Source organism: Mesitornis unicolor, unplaced genomic scaffold (genome assembly GCF_000695765.1).
Source record: "Mesitornis unicolor isolate BGI_N332 unplaced genomic scaffold, ASM69576v1 scaffold3737, whole genome shotgun sequence".
In the NCBI taxonomy this organism is placed as follows: Eukaryota; Metazoa; Chordata; class Aves; order Mesitornithiformes; family Mesitornithidae; genus Mesitornis; species Mesitornis unicolor.
Genome location: NW_010196964.1, coordinates 7,953 through 26,462, shown reverse-complemented (window position 1 = coordinate 26,462; position 18,510 = coordinate 7,953). Strand labels below are relative to the sequence as shown.

General features: G+C 40.0%; 1 protein-coding gene across 1 annotated transcript in view; it reads right to left on the bottom strand.

Annotated features, from left to right (window-relative positions):
• Window positions 1–12,787: 12,787 nt before the first annotated feature.
• ABCD3 (ATP-binding cassette, sub-family D (ALD), member 3) overlaps window positions 12,788–18,510 on the bottom strand; it is a 13,470-nt gene continuing 7,747 nt past the window's right edge. Inside the window, exons 12-19 of the mRNA XM_010188640.1 lie at window positions 17,511–17,574; window positions 17,051–17,128; window positions 16,893–16,958; window positions 16,701–16,790; window positions 16,361–16,480; window positions 15,746–15,850; window positions 14,184–14,240; window positions 12,788–13,460 (exon numbers count right to left, since the gene is read on the bottom strand). Of these exons, the coding sequence (XP_010186942.1) occupies window positions 13,383–13,460; window positions 14,184–14,240; window positions 15,746–15,850; window positions 16,361–16,480; window positions 16,701–16,790; window positions 16,893–16,958; window positions 17,051–17,128; window positions 17,511–17,574 (658 nt within the window). The 3' untranslated portion in view covers window positions 12,788–13,382. The remainder of the gene's footprint in view (window positions 13,461–14,183; window positions 14,241–15,745; window positions 15,851–16,360; window positions 16,481–16,700; window positions 16,791–16,892; window positions 16,959–17,050; window positions 17,129–17,510; window positions 17,575–18,510) is intronic.

The window sequence follows — 18,510 nt, the reverse complement described above, 5'->3', positions numbered from 1 at the left end:
TAACTCACTCCATGCAAGCACTGAGTAGGTAGCAGTATTTACTGCATTCTGAACATTAATTGAACGTGTGGTGAATGAATAGTTTATGTGGTATAGATTCAAATCATCTTGGTGATGGGATCTGAAGGTACCTGTTGCTTTTACTATTTTAATATTTATTTTATAAGTGGGAATCTAATTTTTATACTGGTGATATCTGTATTTATGACGGTAATTTATACTTTTCTAGTGAAATAAAGGTGACTGGGAAAACAAGACTTTCTTTTCTTTTTATTAAGTGAAACACATTATTCATTCCAGAACAAAATTAAAATTACATTTAGGAAAACTTATTTTGCAAGCTGCCAGAAGTCTAACCACGACTCTGCAAGTTAGACAGCCGGGGCACAGATTACAAACTGATGAAAGGTTTTGGAGAGTCCCGAGTTGTTTATCAGCTGTCTACTTATGTGAGCAATTATTTAGCATTTGCACTCACAGTTTCTCATTCTAATGGAAAGCGTATTAGACATCTCTTTGGATGTATCACGTAGGGATTCCCACAGTGGTGTCTGTACCACTCATGGTACTAATGTTCATTCAAGGCATCACGGGGCCTGGCCCAGAGGTGAGAGCTGCTGCAGCTGATGTTGGTATCCACTGCTGCTGCCGATGATGGTGATGGGCATACAATAAAAATATATAAAAATCAGGAAAATGGAAAAAAAAGACATCTTGTAGTTAGCACTAATTGTCTGTAGAGCTGAAAGTTTTATATGCGTCTTAGAAGAAGATACCATTGCATTTATGAGAAGGAATAACAAATTAATATCCAGATCTACCAATTTTTAAAGGATTTTATTTTCTGTTTTTCAGCCCTACTGTATTATAGAGATATTCTTTGATTATGGATTAAGACTCCTGTGAACGTGCGAGTGTAGTTCATGGATGTTTTCTTTGTTCTTTAATTCCCTTTCTTGCAGAGGGGAAAAAACCCAAACACTACCATCCCCTACAAAAAAAAACCCTGTTTACTTATTATTGTGCAATAAATTCTTAATGCATTTTCTGCTGATGCCTAAGCCTTGTATGGAGGAGGAATCTTACAACAGCAATCAAAAACATGAGACAGATTGGGGGAGTACGTTTTAAAACATTCCAAAGTTGTCATCATTACTTCCCTTCCCTGTGCTTCTGCTTCCTCGGCTTCATTTGGTGCCAAGCTCAGGAAGGGAAGAGCTCCAGGAAAAGGAAAGCCTGGAGGATACAGCATAGCATTCATTACACTAGACCATGCACTTGATTGTCATAAGCTACACAGAATGATGGTATAATCACACTTCATTGCTTAAGAGATTTTTGGTTTGTTCTGAATGTGAAGGCTGTTTTTATTGAAAGAGAGAGAGAGAGAAAGAAAGAAAGAACACCCGTAGAGATGCAAACAAATGCCTTAAATGGTGTGAGTGACCCAGTACTGCACAAGTTCTGGAAACCTGACGCGTTTCTGTTCCCTAGCTGCAGTATGTTATCATCCAACAATGCTGAGTAACCAGAGTCACGGGGCTCACAGATCCTATTTCAGAAAGGGTTTTTGCTGTTTGTGGAGACTGTTGAGAAAGGGGCTTTAATTGCAAACTTCCGGAAGTATTATCCCTTGGGCCAGCGTACTGAGCCCACGCAAAACATTTTATGCACAGATTTAACCTTCTCAGAGTATCAGGGCGGGCAAAAGGAGCTGTTGAATAAAGGTGTTGTCACTAGGAAGAAAGATCAGATCCTATGTACACCATATATGTAGCCACGCAGCACTGTAGCCACGTAAGACTGAGCCAGCCACCCAGGGAATCGATGTGAGAAAGGGAAGGCTTTCCAGCATCCCTAAGCTCCCTGGTGTATCTTCTAAGCAGGTTTCCATAAGCAAGTGTGTGTCTGTTGATGGTCCCTATTCCCTTATTCACACTTTGTTGCAGAAAAAAGTATCCAACTATTTCACAAGGAGGAAAACACTTGCACAGTTCCTGGACACAGCACTTGTGTTCTCTCCTCCAAATGAATGTATAACATTGGATACTGTAATGAGCCACTTTCATTTTATACTACTGTTTTAAAAACACTCTTCTGTGCCAGAGTGAATAAAGGCTGGTACTGTTTTGCTACTTTTCTGCCAGCCCTAGCAGCATTACAGACAATAAAATTACTTAAAATGAACAACCATACAGGACTTCATAAATGTACGTATGATAGATATGGCAGCAAACAGCTTAGCCAGTCTATTTCCAGCAGACTCAGCTTTCCACAGTGAGAAGGCTGCTGCTGAGAGGCATGTAATGATAAGAACGTGATTATAAGCTTAACTTGGATCACTAGTTATGTGGCAAGTCAGGACAAAGGGTTTATGCATTAAGTAAGTGAGAATAAACAGCTGTGATAGATTACCTTCTTGGTTCAGTCTTGTAACACTGTTTATTTTGCAGGTTAGTAGTCATTGCTACACAGTTCGTAAACACAGGAGCGAGTGGGCTTTTGGCAGTACCAGGCCCAAAAGTCATTTGAGCAGTCTTCTGATTACGCAGTATTTATCCACAGACAAGTAACCGCGCTTTCTGTGGCCCATGTTTGTCACCGAGGGAGAGAGAAGACCTGGTACAGGAAAACCAAAAAAGAACAACCTGCTAGACAGGACAGAAGCAGGAACTGGCCGGCTGAAAAGCTTTCCACAGCCATTAGGTGTGGTGTTATTCCCCATGGCATGTGCTCTCTCACACAGTACGCCCATTCCTTGAACAAAAAGAAACCGTCACCGAAAGCCGCCCTTCCCTTATTTGCTGGTGCGCGTCCTCCAGCCCTCTACAGCAGGACACTTAAAAAGCTCAGGGCGTAATGGCCAGGACAAATGCGCTGCAAACCTCCTCTTCCTTCCACCTTGTGATGAGAAACCTTCCCAGTAGCGAGGTCCTTCTACTTCTGGCTCTCATTGAGCCCATAAGGCCCATTTCAGTAGCTCCTAAAAGAACCCAGAAGAAACATCTGTAATTCCCTGTAATTCCTCAGCCTCTAACTGTAGCTGAATTGGGCAGGTTCATAGGATGATTTGCCTCAGGTGATTTTGTCCAGTAAAACCTGCCAGTACCTGGGAATACCAACACAGTCACGTTTGCTGCCTTCAGGGCTTTGACAGCCAGGTCCTATCTCATATGTCCAATGCAGCTACTGTGCCTGTTTCGCATCTTGTCAAAATTTGTGCCCTATTAGTGACATACTTCAGTGATTTACTTCTTCTGTGAGAAGCTCACAACATTTCTGCTCCTTGCTTGCCATCTCCTTTGTTGACATTTCCATTCTTCTCCCCAATTGCCTACTCATTCCCATTACCTGTACTTCCCCAGAGATGAACCCACGGCCTCATTTCTGCTAACGGCTGGTCAGGATCTCATTTAAATGAGAACATAGCACCTGAATAAATAGATATCCCTTAATCAGCAATCAAGACTATTAGTAGCGTGGCAGTATTGTTTTACTCCGTACAGCTTCCTTCAGTCACCATAACTGGATCAATAACTTCCAGAACATTCACTGGTACTGCTTTGAGTGCTTTTCTCAGTGCACCTCATCATCTCTAAATATTAATGTTGTTTAAACTAGCAATGAAGCTGTTAATCTGAACTCAGCAATATTCACAGTTCCAGATCCGTTATCCTCACTGATGCATTAGGGTTTTTCAAATTTTCTGCCGTATTACTTTGAGAAATATTTGAATAGCAAATTACTCAGACATTGTTATATTCACAAAACTGCTTCATCAAGAGGTTTAATTAAAAACCTCCTTCCTCTGAACAGAGAAATGTTTTCCCAATGAGATCACATGATAATTTTTTAATTAGTTCTTCAGTAATCACATAACTCAATTAAAAAGCTAGTGCAATGAAAGAGCTGGAATGACAAGTGAGACTTTAAAATCTACTCCAATAAAACGCTCTCATCATTCCAGCAAAGAAGGTGTCGTGCTTTCAGTTTTAGTTTTTCTTCAAAGAGTGCATCTTTGATTGAGACAGGTTTTCCCTCTGCTGCCTTCACACTTTACCTTCTGTTCACATCAGATACATACGTCTCCACAGAGGTGACAGTCAATCTGATTTCCCATTTTTTTACTTTATTCATAACACCATCATTCGCTTCCAGAAAGCATCAAGGGTGCAGCCATACCATCGTGTGTCACCGCTGCAGCAGCGGAAGCACGAGCACCACAGATCTGGTCCTTCTGCTCTCTCACGCTGCCACAGCCCAACAGCAGCAGCACCGCACGCACAGCTCACACCGGGAGCCACCTCTACCACACTCATCCCGCAACTGCGGGTTCACGGCTGTGCTCTGTGTGCCTGGAAAAGGTGACCCCAAGTGGCAGAAAAAGGCACAACCGGTATGTTAGCAATTCAAAATTTCCTAAACGGCTAGCACGCCAATACCCAGTTTGAATCCAGATTTCAGCAAAATTGGAAGGAAAAGGAAATTTGTTAAATCTTCTCTTTCCGAAGAGCAACAAGTAGTTGGAGCAACTCAATGAGATCCAATAGGAAGGGCAGGAGCAGCTCTCTTCCCCCAGCACGGGGGGCTCTTCCATTCAGTCCGTGCTTCCATCTGCCAGATTCACAGAATCACAGAATATTTGGAGTTGGAAGGGACCTGGAGAGCTCCCCCAGTGCAGCCCCTGCCAGAGCAGGATCACCAGAGCAGTCACACAGGAACACGGCCAGGGCTTTGGGTGTCTCCACACAAGGAGACTCCACAGCCTCTCTGGGCAGCCTGGGCCATGCTCTGGCACCCTCACACTGACAGAGTTTGTCCTCATCTTCAGCTTGAACCTCCTATGCTCTCCAGGTTCTCCAGGGATCTTGGGTTATAACATACCTTGTCTTGCCCAGTTCTCAAGCACTGCTGGAAATAAGGCCTAGGTTCACAATCAGCAGGTAACAACAAATAATTATTTACTCATTGTTTGCACAAAGGTGTTAAAGCCCACACAAAACCGTAATTCCTTTTCTTGACAACATTCTCCTTCAGTCCCAGAAAGCTCAGAATTAGCAGATTTTCACATTGAATGTTAAGCTCCTTACCAGACTTTCTTTCCTTGGTATGCTTCCAACAGAAAACAGATTCCTTTTGCTGCCCTTTTGACTCTTAGAGGAATGGACTGAGGTCTTCTAGGAGCAGTGGAAAATGTGTTACTACTCACATGGCATAAATTGAACTGTTGTCGTGGTTCAGCCCCAGCTGGTAGCTTAAGCACCACACAGCCACTCGCTCACTCCTCCCCTTCAGTGGGATGGGGGAAGAGAATTGGAAGGGTTAAAGGGAGAAAACTCAAGGGTTGAGATAAGAGCAGTTTAATAATTGAAATTAAATAATAATAATGAAAATAACAGAGAGAGAAATTAAACCCACGAAAGACAAGTGATGCAAATTAAAACAGTTTTTCACCACCAACCTATTGAAGTCCAGCCAGGCCCTGAGCAGTGCCTTCCCCCAGCAATCTCTCCCCCAGCTTTATATGCTGAGGATGACATCATACAATTTGGGATATGCCTTTGGTCAGTTGGGGTCAGCTGTTTTGGCTGTGCCCCCTCCTGACTTCTTGTGCACCCTCAGCCTCCTCACTGGTGGGGCAGAGTAAGAAGCAGAAAAGGCCTTGACTCTGTAAGCACCGCTCAGCAGTAACTAAAACTTCCCTGCATTATCAACACTGCTTCCGGCACAAATCCAAAACACAGCCCCATACCAGCTGCTATGAAGAAAATTAACTCAGCTGTAAAAGCCCTATAAGTTACGTTGAAGTACAAACTATGCTGTCTGCCCTAACGTGCTGTCTGTCCAGCTGCAAGGAAGAGAAAGGCACCAGCAGGAACCGCTGGAATGCCGCTGTGTTTGTAATAGTTGTAAACTATTTAGGGTTTTACATATTTTGAGTTTTGCTGAGGTTGTTTCAAAAAAAAGCAACCCCAAAAAAGTCTTTTGAGGGAATGATCTTCCACTCGAGAGACACAGGCACAAGGAGTTGTAACAGGTCCCAGGTGAGGGGCTGTGCTGTACTCTCAGGCAGGTCGCTCCACTGTATAACAACCTCAGGGACAGTAAAACACACGGCATACACAGGAACTGCTGGTGTCTATCAGAGCCACCTATTCAAGTACCTTCTATGCCCCCAGCATGATGCACCCCAGTGCCCCAGGGGAAGTTTACAGAGGTAACATGCTAAGCAGAAAGAGATATTTTGCAAGTATTGAAGCACTAACCTCATGCAGCCTTTCCAAAATTCTCTGCTCCAGACTACTATAAACACAACTACTCTAATTTTTTAAAATCTACTTTAAGTTTTTGACTATCTAGTTAGTATTCATGGGTTAAAAATACAAGAATCTCAAGGTGTAGATTTGACCTTGGTCCTTAATTCCCTATTAATCTCCAAAAAAATTTGCTAATGGTTCCTGGCTTTCAGAGAAGCCCTGTTGCAATACGTAGGATTGCATCTGAGGTTTAAGAAGCCTCCAGCTCACATGCCTTTCTTTTTAACCACTCTTTTCCCAAATACATCAGCTTACCAGCCCCTCTACTCCGTTATCTTTCAGTGGTTTACCAAGTCTGTCACGTTGGTGGCTTTGGACACAGCTCTTTCCAGCTCTGTTGCTTTTGTGCCAATACATTCCTGCAGTAGAATATCACAGTAAAGTAAATAAATGAAGGCTAGCTTATTCTGGGGAGCACCATCACACTACTTACCTCGTCATGATTCACAATTAAAATTAGTCAGATGAGTTTTAGTACCTGCTTGCACTAAGCCATTCAGTCTAAGGAAATGAAGGGTGTATTTGGTTACACAGAGAAATCTCTTTTCCAGAGCAGTATTCACCAAACTTTTTTATAATCAAGCTTAAAAAATTAGCTGTGATTTGTGCCAAACCCTATAGTTATTTGAATGCAGAAAACTTGCTCAGTCACGTAGGTGGAGTTCCCCATTTCTACCCAAATAAACCAATCTCAGCTCTCTTAGCTTTGTCAAGGCAGCACTGACCTCATTTTTCCAGTTCTGTTCTATTTTCATTTGTGGATGCCACTTGTTTCCCAGAATGAGGGATGGGTGGGGAATAAAGATGTTGGTTTGTGGACAAGCCGAGTGGGGAACAGGGTTGAACACAACAGCACAAGATCTCCTTTTGCCAGTAAAAGCAATTGTATTGAATCTTTCTCATTCAGACTTACCAAAGTCACCAAGAGGGAGGTTTCAAAGCAGTGTGGGAGGGATGGGGATTGCTAACCCTGGCTTGTTAAAGATATATTCCACAGTGGAGCAGTGTTCAAGTTCCCCTTCTCCCCTGTTTTAAAATGCCAGCTGGATGATTATTCTTGCACTGTTGCATTCCTTGCAGGACTACTGGCAACACATCTTTAGTTTCCAAAGTCAATCCCCATGGAGTTTCAGCAGATGTTTAGGCGTATTACTGCTATTTAAACTTGGAATCTGTCATATTTTTCAAATTACTCCCTTGAGACAGCTTCTGTGAGTGAAGCTTCAAGCTGCCCATCATCTGACTCTGCTTTTGCATACAAGGAAAGAAAATGATGCAGCAGTTCAAAAATGGCCGAGCAACTCTGAAGATAACATTTTCCTAAGGTTTTAATGTAACAAATTGTTCTCATAGCTTGGTTCTTATTTCTGTTTCAAGATGAAACCAGTTTCATCTTCTGTTTGAATGCAGTTTCACCAGAACACATGAACATATTACAGGAACCTGTAACATGCACAGCCATTCGAGCTTCCAGGTGGAGTTTAAGGTATCATTATTCAAAATCTGACTGTATCCAGAGCAGTAACAAGAGCCTGGAACCCCAACATGTGAAGGGAAAACCAACCTGCCAGCCTCCTCCCAAAACACCTGCACGCCACTGGTTCATAAAGCCAAGAGACCCCTTTCCACACTCACGAGAGGGACTGGCACAAGCCAACTGGTACCTACACCTCATAAAGAAGCAAATACAATATACACAGAAATAAGTGTTTTGAACAGCAGCTTTATAAGCAGAAATCTGAACGTGCACACCGTTGATTTTCTTCTCGATAGATGAAAGTTGCAGTTTATTTTTTGCTATAAAACCAAAGTCAATTTTCCCCCCTACTATTTTTCAGAGTTGGATTTCAGGTGATCATTATCACAGTCATTTCTATAGACCTCTCACAGCATACATGACAATTCTATTTAGATTTTAATAATGGATTTGTAACTCCTATCTTGATGGTAAGACATCTTCCTGTTTTTTTCCTATTTCTAGACCACTTCAGAACACCACAGTTTAGGTGACGCATTGGTATCTGTCAAGTCTGCAGAGAGCCAAATCCTATGGAAGAATCACTACATCAGTTCCTTCTCTCCCATCCTTATCCACGGGGTATTTCTTCTTTATGGATTTAAGACACATGAAGATTGAAATCCCTGTTCTGCAGAAGCATAAGAAGTCATTAAAGTTGACAATATAGATGCCATTTAATTAAAAAAACCCGTCGAGTGTCACAGTAATGCTCCATGCTGCTTGCTTTCTCACTAGTCACGTCCTCCAGTATACAGTACAGAGCTGAAGTGGCAATACATGCAGAATTTTCTTAAAATACAAGTCACTTTTGAATAGCACTAAAGCAATCTTATATCTGGGCTGTCCAGCCAGATGTGTGTCTACTCCACTCTATCTGTGCCATGTCTGGGCAAGAAACATCCCTGCAACACGAGTACTGCTAGGATATAGCTTACACTGACTTTTCCCAGAAGAATTACAAGGGTCAGAGGTAGATTTGTGCACGTTTCCTGCTGGCATTTTGGTTTTGTGAGAAAAATATACCCATCCAGTGAAGCATGCTTCGCACTTGGAAGATGACATGGCTCAAGAGTGATGTTCTCTTCACCTTGCAGCTTATTCCAGTATAGTCCTGTAGGAAGCACTTGGAAAACAAACAGAGTCTGTCAAGAAAACTTAATTTTGCTGAGAGGGGATAGCTCTTTGGAGCTATAGCAATCATTCAGGAATACTGGACCAAGGCTACTGAACATCCTCAAACAACGGTGGATTGATCCATGAAAAGGAGTTTCAATTTGCTGCTCCATGCTTTCAGCTCTACCATTCCAAGAACTGATATTTTTCCTCTGCATAAAGCAAAATTAAAGCATTGAGGAATACAAACCAAGCATTTGGAATGAACTGAGTAGCCAAGAGCCCAGAGTTGAACAAGTAACAGACTTCGCACTACTCTAAATATTAAGTAAACATCACATCAACAACATAGAAGTTCCTGTTTTTCTCTCCAGCTCATCAGCAAAGTTGAATGACACTTAGATTTTTAGACTGCATTCTTGGTTGAGGAATTTCATAGAATCACAGAACGGTTTGGGTTGGAAGGGACCTTAAAGCTCATCCAGTCCAACCCCTGCCATGGGCAGGGACACCTCCACCAGCCCAGGTTGCCCAAAGCCCCTTCCAACCTGGCCTTGAACACTTCCAGGGAGGGGGCATCCACAGCTTCCCTGGGGAACCTGTGCCAGTGTCTCACCACCCTCATGGTAAAGAACTTCCTCCTAATATCCAGTCTAAATCTCCCCTCTTCCAGTTTGAAACCATTCCCCCTCATCCTATCATTACCTGCCCTTGTAAAAAGTCCCTCCTCAGCTTTCTTGTAGGCCTCCTTCAGGTACTGGAAAGCTGCAATAAGGTCCTCCCAGAGCCTTCTCCAGGCTGAACAGCCCCAACTCTCAGCCTTTCTTTATAGGAAAAGTGCTTCAGCCTCTGATCAGCTTCAGGGCCCTCCTCTGGACTCACTCTGGGTGAGTGTCAGAAAGGTGAGTGTCATACAGGTCAGGACAGGGGGTCCCAGAGCTGAACACCGTACTTTCAAAGGGAGCTCTACCTTTTAAGAATGCTACACAACTAAACTCAGCTAAGAGAAGGAAAATTAGTACTAATAAGCATTAGAAAACACTAATGACAAGAGAAGATCCTTAAAGTCAGTTCATTCCTATACTGATTTCACTCTTCCATTACTGAGTTTCAGGTATTCCAATAGCAGGTATGTCTACCACAACAAAGGAAAAACATTAAAAATCACAAGTGCAATAAAGGTGGAGAGTAATTATCCTGTTTCCCACAAAGCACAAAGATTACAGAGCACTTGAAAGAACTGGCACATTAAGTACTGATATTGTGTTCACCTTGTTCAGGCCCACACCATTCTAAACTCACAAAACCTGAAGGGAAAAGAAGTGGCCAGTGGGGAGAGGAGAGTTGAGAATCAGCGCAGACTTAAAACTGATTAACAGACCTGTAACCCAATTGCTTCAAGTAAAATCTTCAAGTACTGAGCTTGTGTTTCTGAAGCCTACAACTGGATGGCATCATGTGGCTGACCGCAGGGTGAGTTTCAGACAGTGCTACACACTTTATGAGCTGAACACAAATCAATCGGCTCATGAAGTGACTTCAGATTTGAGCACGCATTCAGCGTACGGTTACAAAATTCGAATCACACCATCAAAAACCAGAAAAAGCCTAGATATATTTGATCTTTAGATTTATTATTATTTCAGAGGCACTTAATGTCTTACATTTATATAGCGCCATTCCCCCCTCCAAAGCACTTTACAGTATTTACACACAGGAAAGTTTCCCACCACTGGTGAAATGCAGCCATCTGACTATTACCGGTACCACCTTCAAAGCACCAACAGTTTGAGACTGAAAATATCCATCAGTACTTTGTCTTCCTAAGATAGTTCAGAATTCCAATTTACAAACTTCCACCTTGTGCTATGAAAGAGACCTAACAGCTAAAACACAGCATCACAGTGCAATTCTGCAACAGAACCGAGACTGGGGTCATTTGCAGGTTTTCTACAATCTTGCATGAGGCAAAGTCTATCTCAAAATACTTTAATGTAAGGCCTTTTAAGAATGTCATTCTAAAACATCATTCTTTTTTACATTTTCTTTATAAGCCTCTCTTACAATCAAGGGCAGAAGAGTACGTTTTCTCCTTCCAGCACATTTAAAAACACCGAGTCGTGACCCCAAGGAGATATTAGCATCCTCAGTTTCAATGAACTTCATGGCATCTAAAGGCAAACTTACTCCTCCTTGGTTACAGAGTTGGATTTTTAATTTCTTTTTTTGTTTGTTTTTAGTTTTTAAAATCAGAAATTACACAAAATTCTGTTATTAACCAGTTGCACTGTAAAGTACCTCAGGATCGGCTGCTGGGGTGCTGTGTCAGTGTGCTGTGTTAAAAACACATTGAAGTATCACAAGTTCACTACTCCACTGCAAAGTCTGCCCTAGTCACAAGGATAAAATAGCAACGTTTTTCATTTCAGAGAATTATTTTTTTTTCTTTGTCTTCCTAAAAGGCTACTAAAACATCCCTTCCAAGGGAAGAAGTTTCATTTGTGCTGAGAACTTTAACAAAACCAGAGAGAGCTATCTGGCATCCATATCGTCGTGGTTACAGTTAGAAAAAAAGACTACCAGCTCACATACAGCATGCTGCTACCTGCTATGTTATGGCTGATGTGAGAATTCAAATTAATAGAAAAAATATTAGTAAAATGAGATATGTATTTGTCTTCTTGTGGATCAAGCACAGAAAATTACTCTGGTACCTTAATCTCCTGAAAACGCTACACTTCAGAGAGGCTTCTCTTGATTTTCATTTCGTGCTATGAATCTACTGTGGTCACTGGATTCTTATACCAGAAAAGCTTTTTGCATTTGAGTGCTATGAAAGAACAGCAGTACTGACAGGTAGGGGCAAGAACTGTCATAAAAGGAAAAGTCTTAACAGGCAGCAATTTCAATGTGAAAAATGATGACTAATCAAACTGGGTACAAATTAACAGACAGCAGTGCATCCAAGTACATATCCATTTCGTAAAAGGTTGGTTTTGTTTTTAATCTAAAGCTTTGATCAAAGATGAACGGAGAACAGATTTATTGCATACGTTATGCATGCCTTCATGTAGTGCATTTCTATATTATATCTTATATGGAACACTAAAAAACTACTAGACCTTCACTGTACAACAGGTATTGTAATTGTAATTTTAAAGCCTAAGCAGTGATTCAGTTTGAGTTACACCTTTCTATTCCCTGATCACAAAAATGACCTTGCTGCATTTGTTTGTCAAAGTCACATGGCAACCACGGTAATCATTTATATGGAAAAAACCAGTTACAGTGAACTATTTAAAGAGTTTGGTTTCTTCAAGGGCATTTGGCAGCTGGAACAAGAAAACCAGCAGGGACTAGAGATCCTCAGACAACAGTGAGAATCACTGGAGAATAACTTGTATCAGAAATCAAGAAACCTCCTGACCAGTAAAGAGAATAAACGTGAAGGATGACAGCATCATTTTAGGCTTCACAGCATAGAAGACCAAACAGGAAGTACCGTTACGACTTACGTTCAAACTCAGACCTGAAGGGCAGCTAAAATCATTAAGAGATCAGATTATTTGATGCATTTCAGGACTGAACACACACAGGACCAACAACAGTCTGCTGTTTCACAGATTAACACTTTTGAGTCCACTCTAAACCCTACTGATCTCAAGAGACAGGAGCCACACTCTTTTCTGGTTGTTGTATTTTTTTTTTTGGTCAGTCCTTTCCTCCCTCAACCTCCTCTCAACCCTTTATTACCACAGAATTTCTCTGACAGAAAAAAGGCAGCTGGAGCAGGAGGTGGGTGAAGCTCTTGTTAAGTTGGGAGACAGTGGGATTGCTGAGAACAAGCTTCATTTTTTAACAGAAGGAAATAGTTTTGTCTTTTAGGTTCGATCCATCCTTTATCAGCAAGGGCGTATTGGCTACATCACAAGGCTTGGTCAAGGAAAAGGCTCTTTCATTTAACAGGGCACAGATCTGAAGATGGGAGAATGTCCTGCACCGTGTGAGACAACTCAGAAATATGCATAGAACAGAGCAAAAATCCAAGACTGCTTTGCAGGAACAAGAGAGGTAGCAACCCTAATTTTAACAGGGCTTTTCACTGAAGGGAAAGAAGGTCTACAAAAGTCAAATCAGCTGATTTCAAATGGTTTGCATCCCAGGATGAATCAGGTTACACTGATTTAAGCCCAATTTAATTTAGGCAGGTTTTTAAACCACAAGAATAAGGACATTCTTAGTACATATCAATAATTAAACCAACATATACACAATTAGCAATATCCTACATAATAGTAAACGCTTAACAGCTTGTTTTGGGTTATCCTAGTTATTTTTCTTAAAAAACAAGCTGAGTAGTTTTATTGTACAATGTCTGCCACTCTACACACTTCCTGCAATCATCAGTCTCTGCAGCAGTTCAGTTCATGACTTTAAGATCCAAATTCAACTGTGTCTTCAGTTATTTTCTTGAACTCATAGTTTCCTCTGCCATCCATATGCAAATAAAACTGAAATAAAAGAACATATGTGATCAACCACCTAAAAATTACTATACTATAAATGTATAAATAATATTTGGAAGTCATTTTAATGGAAAGTCTTAAACTCAGCTAGCCAGAGGGTAAGCTTCTCTCACCTCACGTTTCATTAAATTCAATTGCCTCTGCTCACATCATCCATCGGTCTGCTAATGGTCACACCTAGACTGAACACTGCTATCTTGGGTTTTGTGATAATGTACTTAAGGTAGACATTTGTCCCCGTGTATTAATTCAGTATTTTCCCCACATATACAATCTGTCTGCATAAAAAGTAACAACAAAAGTAAAATTTTAGATTGGAAGAAAAGAAGTCCATGCATTAGAGATGAACTTATTTTTTTAATGCGCAGATAGATTAGCTATCTAAAAAGCAAAAATCCCATGCTGCTTACTGGTTCAAGAGGTTTTTTTGATGATAAGAAAGAAAACAAGTATCTAGTAAGCCTGTCATATTTTTGAGGCTAGTTTTCCAGGTACATTCAAGGATTTTTGGTTACTTTTCCCTTCATCGCTAGAAGTGTAAGAATATTTCAAATAGTGCAACCGGATTATGAAAGTAAAACCTTTTTAAAAAAAAGAACAGGCTGTAAAATGAGAACGCCCTGAATTGTAAAGTCAATTTAATAGAAAGTCAAACAAGAAAACTCCTACCACCTAGAGATATCCTTAGCAAAAGCAAAGACTACATACGTCGTGATGTTTCCAGAGCGACTTCCTGTGAGAGACAGTGAAGAGAGTGATGCCAACCTACATGAAGAAAACACACAATAAAGCAGTTAATTTTCCTCACAGGTTAGGTGTTATTTATTTTTCAGCACGGTATCAGCTGAAGAGCTTAAATTCATAAACACAAACTTCCAGACTCTATTATTAACAATATGCAGATGTAGCCTTCATACAAGATTTTGCAGTTAAAAAAAGGAGAGATTTCTATTTTTACATTGATTTTGCTAAACACAAACTTCCAGACTCTATTATTAACAGTATGCAGATGTAGCCTTTATACAAGATTTTGCAGTTAAAAAAAGGAGGGATTTCTATTTTTACATTGATTTTGTCATTCTTTTCCTCCTAATGATCTGGTAAAACACAGAATGAACTGGGCAAAGGAGGTAAAACAAACCTGGTGATGAAAACAAGTCCATTTTAACAGCAAAAATACACCACCACAAAAGCTATTAATGAATTATAGACTTAGAGTGACAATTTAAAGGTGAATAATCTTCCCCTGTTTCCTTGCTACTCAGTATAATTACGCATCCCTAACAGCAGCAGCAATTAAAGGACAAAATGGCTCTGATGATAAAACAGGGCAACATTTTTTCTTTCTACAAGGGCAGCTTAACTAGGAATTCTATTTTTCAGTGACGTGCATTAGCCACTTAGCAATAGTATGTCTAAAACAAAAGTACAAATGAACATTCAAGTTAACAGAATAACAAGTATATGAAAAATGTCATGGTATTGATATTAACGTGGTACATTTAGTTCAAGATAATGTCCATTCTCCTGCAGAGTCTTCATCTAGCAGCAGTTTACCACTACAGAAGGCTCCCTGAGTTCCCACTTCAAGTTTCAAGCACGTATTTCAGTGGATGCACAGCTTTGCTCCATGACCATTCTGAGAATACTGCTACTCAATAATTAATGTTACTTCAAGCCCATTTTTTCCCCAGGCTAGGAGCGTGAAATTGAATCTTATTGATACCTCACATGGCACTACGTAGAATCTGAAAAGGTGAGTATAAGAATGAAAGGAAAATGAAAACTGTATTTTATATCTGCATGTTTTGTTTGAGTGCTTGGCTTTCCAGATCTCAAATTAGATGGAAATATTAATTTCCAGACTTTCACTTCCATTGTCTTAACCAAAAGAAACCTCTTGAACAACTGAAAAGTATAAAGTTTTAGATCAATTGATCTACACTTGATATTCTAAGAGTAAATCTGGAAAAGTAAGGTTACTTACCAGGTAGAAAGAGTTCTCTGTCATACACAGGCCACCTGTATGTCTAAATTATCTTAAGACTACAAAACAATTACTTAATTCTAGTGAATAAAGGTTCCTCACATGCCCTTCTAAGCTTTTAAAAAAATATGTATGTGTGTATATATATATGTGTGTGTGTATATATATATGTATGTGTATATATGTGTATATACACGTAACTGTATAGAGAAGAGTGCAATTTTCATCATTTTAAGTTTCCTGTTAACATACAGACGTATCATTCCAGAAGCAAAGAGCTTACCTTTCGGCAGTGGCTGTAAATGTAGCCTTCTACATCAACGCTGACAGCACTGGTGCATTCATCCAGAATTGCAAACTGAGGCTTATGATAAAATAACCTTGCCATCTGGAATGCAAACCAAAAAGCTGCTGTGGATACAGAACTACAACAAATAATGCAGTGTTGTAAGTTAAACTGAGAATTAGTGTCCAAAAAATTTACTGTGGCAAGGGAATTTCTTTTAAGAAATTCAGGCACCCATGGAAGCCTGAAAATCCAAGAGCTGTATGTTATCTTTACTTCTTTTTGGGTGGGGTTTTTTAGTTGTTTTTTTTGGTGGGGTTTTTTTTGTTGTTGGTTTTGGTTTGGTTTGATTTTTGTTTGTAACAGTTATTTGAGAATTTCTGTTTTATAGAACCAAAGTGTAAGGTGTGGTAAAAGATCAACATCTCCTATTAAATTTTGAGTATATCAGACACGATTTTAAAGTTGTTTTCTCAGTGTTCAGGTATTTCACATTTTGGGGATTTCTTTAATTAAAACATTAGTATTTAGTAAACAAAAATTGCTCACAGTACAGATGACATTTTCAACCTATGTCCTGTAGTTGTTAAGTGTTTCTGCTTTGAGACATACCGCCATTCTCTGTTTCTCTCCCCCGCTGAGTACATCCATCCAGTCCTGAACACTGTCCCAGCCTCCTTCACGCTCCAAGATCTGACCCAGCTGGACATTATCCAAGTACTCCTTCAGCACCTTTCATTGAAACAGCAATGACAAACAGAGCTTAAGTGAACTTGATTAAAAAATGATTGAAAAAGGTTATAAAGCTCTGTAGTATAACAATGGTGTACTATCAACCCTGATAAATATTAAAAACAAACTAAATACAATGTTCGTAACAGCAACTTCAGTATTTTGGATCTGAAGCATTACTCAAGTGAGACAAAGGGTTAATAAGCTAAACGATCATTACCTGGTCAGAAATCCCTTTCTTTCTCTGATCTTCTAAAGTATCTGGATATATAACTTGATCTCTGAGCGTTCCAAGAGTCATATACGGTCTCTGAGATACAGTTAGAAACAAAAAGGTACGTCAAATATTTCTAAATGCAGTCCAAGTAGGAAGAAAGAGAACGCTATTGTCAATCAAAGCATTTTGCCTCACCTGGGGAACATAGAACAACTTTCCTCTCACAGGTTTTGTTAAGCGCCCACCAAACAAAGGCCACAACTGCAACAAGAAGAAGGTTTAAACTTGACCAAAAAGGTCCAATTACAACAGCACTTTGGATTCTCCCCTGTTCATTTAAAAAGGTTCCTTACCTCCCCAAGTACACGGAAAAGTGAGCTCTTCCCGCACCCGTTTGGCCCACAGATAAGAACATTTGCACCAGAACGAACCTAAAAAATGCAAAGCAAACACCTTAAAACAGTAGTGAGAAAGTACTGCTTACAGAAGCTTTCAACAATAAGACAAGCTGGTATCCTTGTAAGCATAGTACTTGCTGACACTGAGTCATTTCCACCAATATTTCTCCCCCCAACTAGTTTAGCACCATCTGTAGCTGAAGAAAACATGTCTGTAACACACAGTTTTTGGAAAGACAGCTTACTGCCTCTTTATTTTTAAGCTAATGTGATGACTAATTTTTGTTCAAATTTAAACATACCATATAAGGACCTCTCCATTTTTGTTTGCACCTTTTTATAAATCAGATTACACTTTAAAATTTTACATGAATATAATTTTCTATGCTATTAAAACAAAACGAAACAAGCTTACCTCGAAGTTAAGGTCTTGAATCAAAACATCTCCATTAGGTGTCACCAACGGAACGTGATCAAACCTATTTATAATAGAACGTTAAAAAAAAAGCCGTTGCCTAAAAGCAGCTAATACTGCACACTGCCTCAGAGATTTAAGGAACAGGGCAAGACTTCAGCAGTGCTTCATTCCGTACACTGTCCCTGTTTCCAACTATTAACAGCTAAGGAAGTTCTTATAATAAAAAGTGGTACCTTAGTGTTTAACAGACACCTACAGATTTTGTTTTTCCCTTCGTATTTTTATTTTCTGAATCTTTCTAAGCCTTTGACTTCCGAAACATCTTGGATATAAACCTACATTTAAGTAAACACTCTATTTTAAACCTGCTAGTGGAAGTGTAGTCCATTTGTTCTAGGATACACAATGAATTACTTCTCTGCTCACCTCCCCTTGCTTTTTTTTTCTTTAGTAAAATAAGAAAAATAGCTCTATCATCTTTTTCCTGTCCCCCTTCTTCCTCCTTTCCCCCTCTGCTCCACTATCTGCTTTCCCCATTGAGATTAAGACTATTTAATCTCTTTACTGGTGTATGCCGTTAAGTAGTACTACTACATCATTACCGTGTTCCTCAGACTGCAAAGACCTGAGGAACTGATTGCTACTTCAGTACGTCAATGAACTGTCCACACATACAGAAATACAATCAAACATTTTGAAACTGAATACAGACTTGCCCCTGATTTTTACAGCTGAATTATATCATGGAAGAAATTGTGTAACCAACATAATTCTAAGTTAACAAAATGGTCTGGGAAGTCATATGCCAAAGGACAGTGGCAAGCGTTACAAAAAGGGCTAAATCCAGAGAGCACATTATGTCTTCTGCTAACAGGAGAGGACAAGTATTGACTTACAGAATGGAAATGCTGAGTGGAAGTGAGGTGGATTTATCTGTAAATAAACTATAATGCAATAGGAATTGCATACTGCAATAATACGTCTTAAAATGTAATTT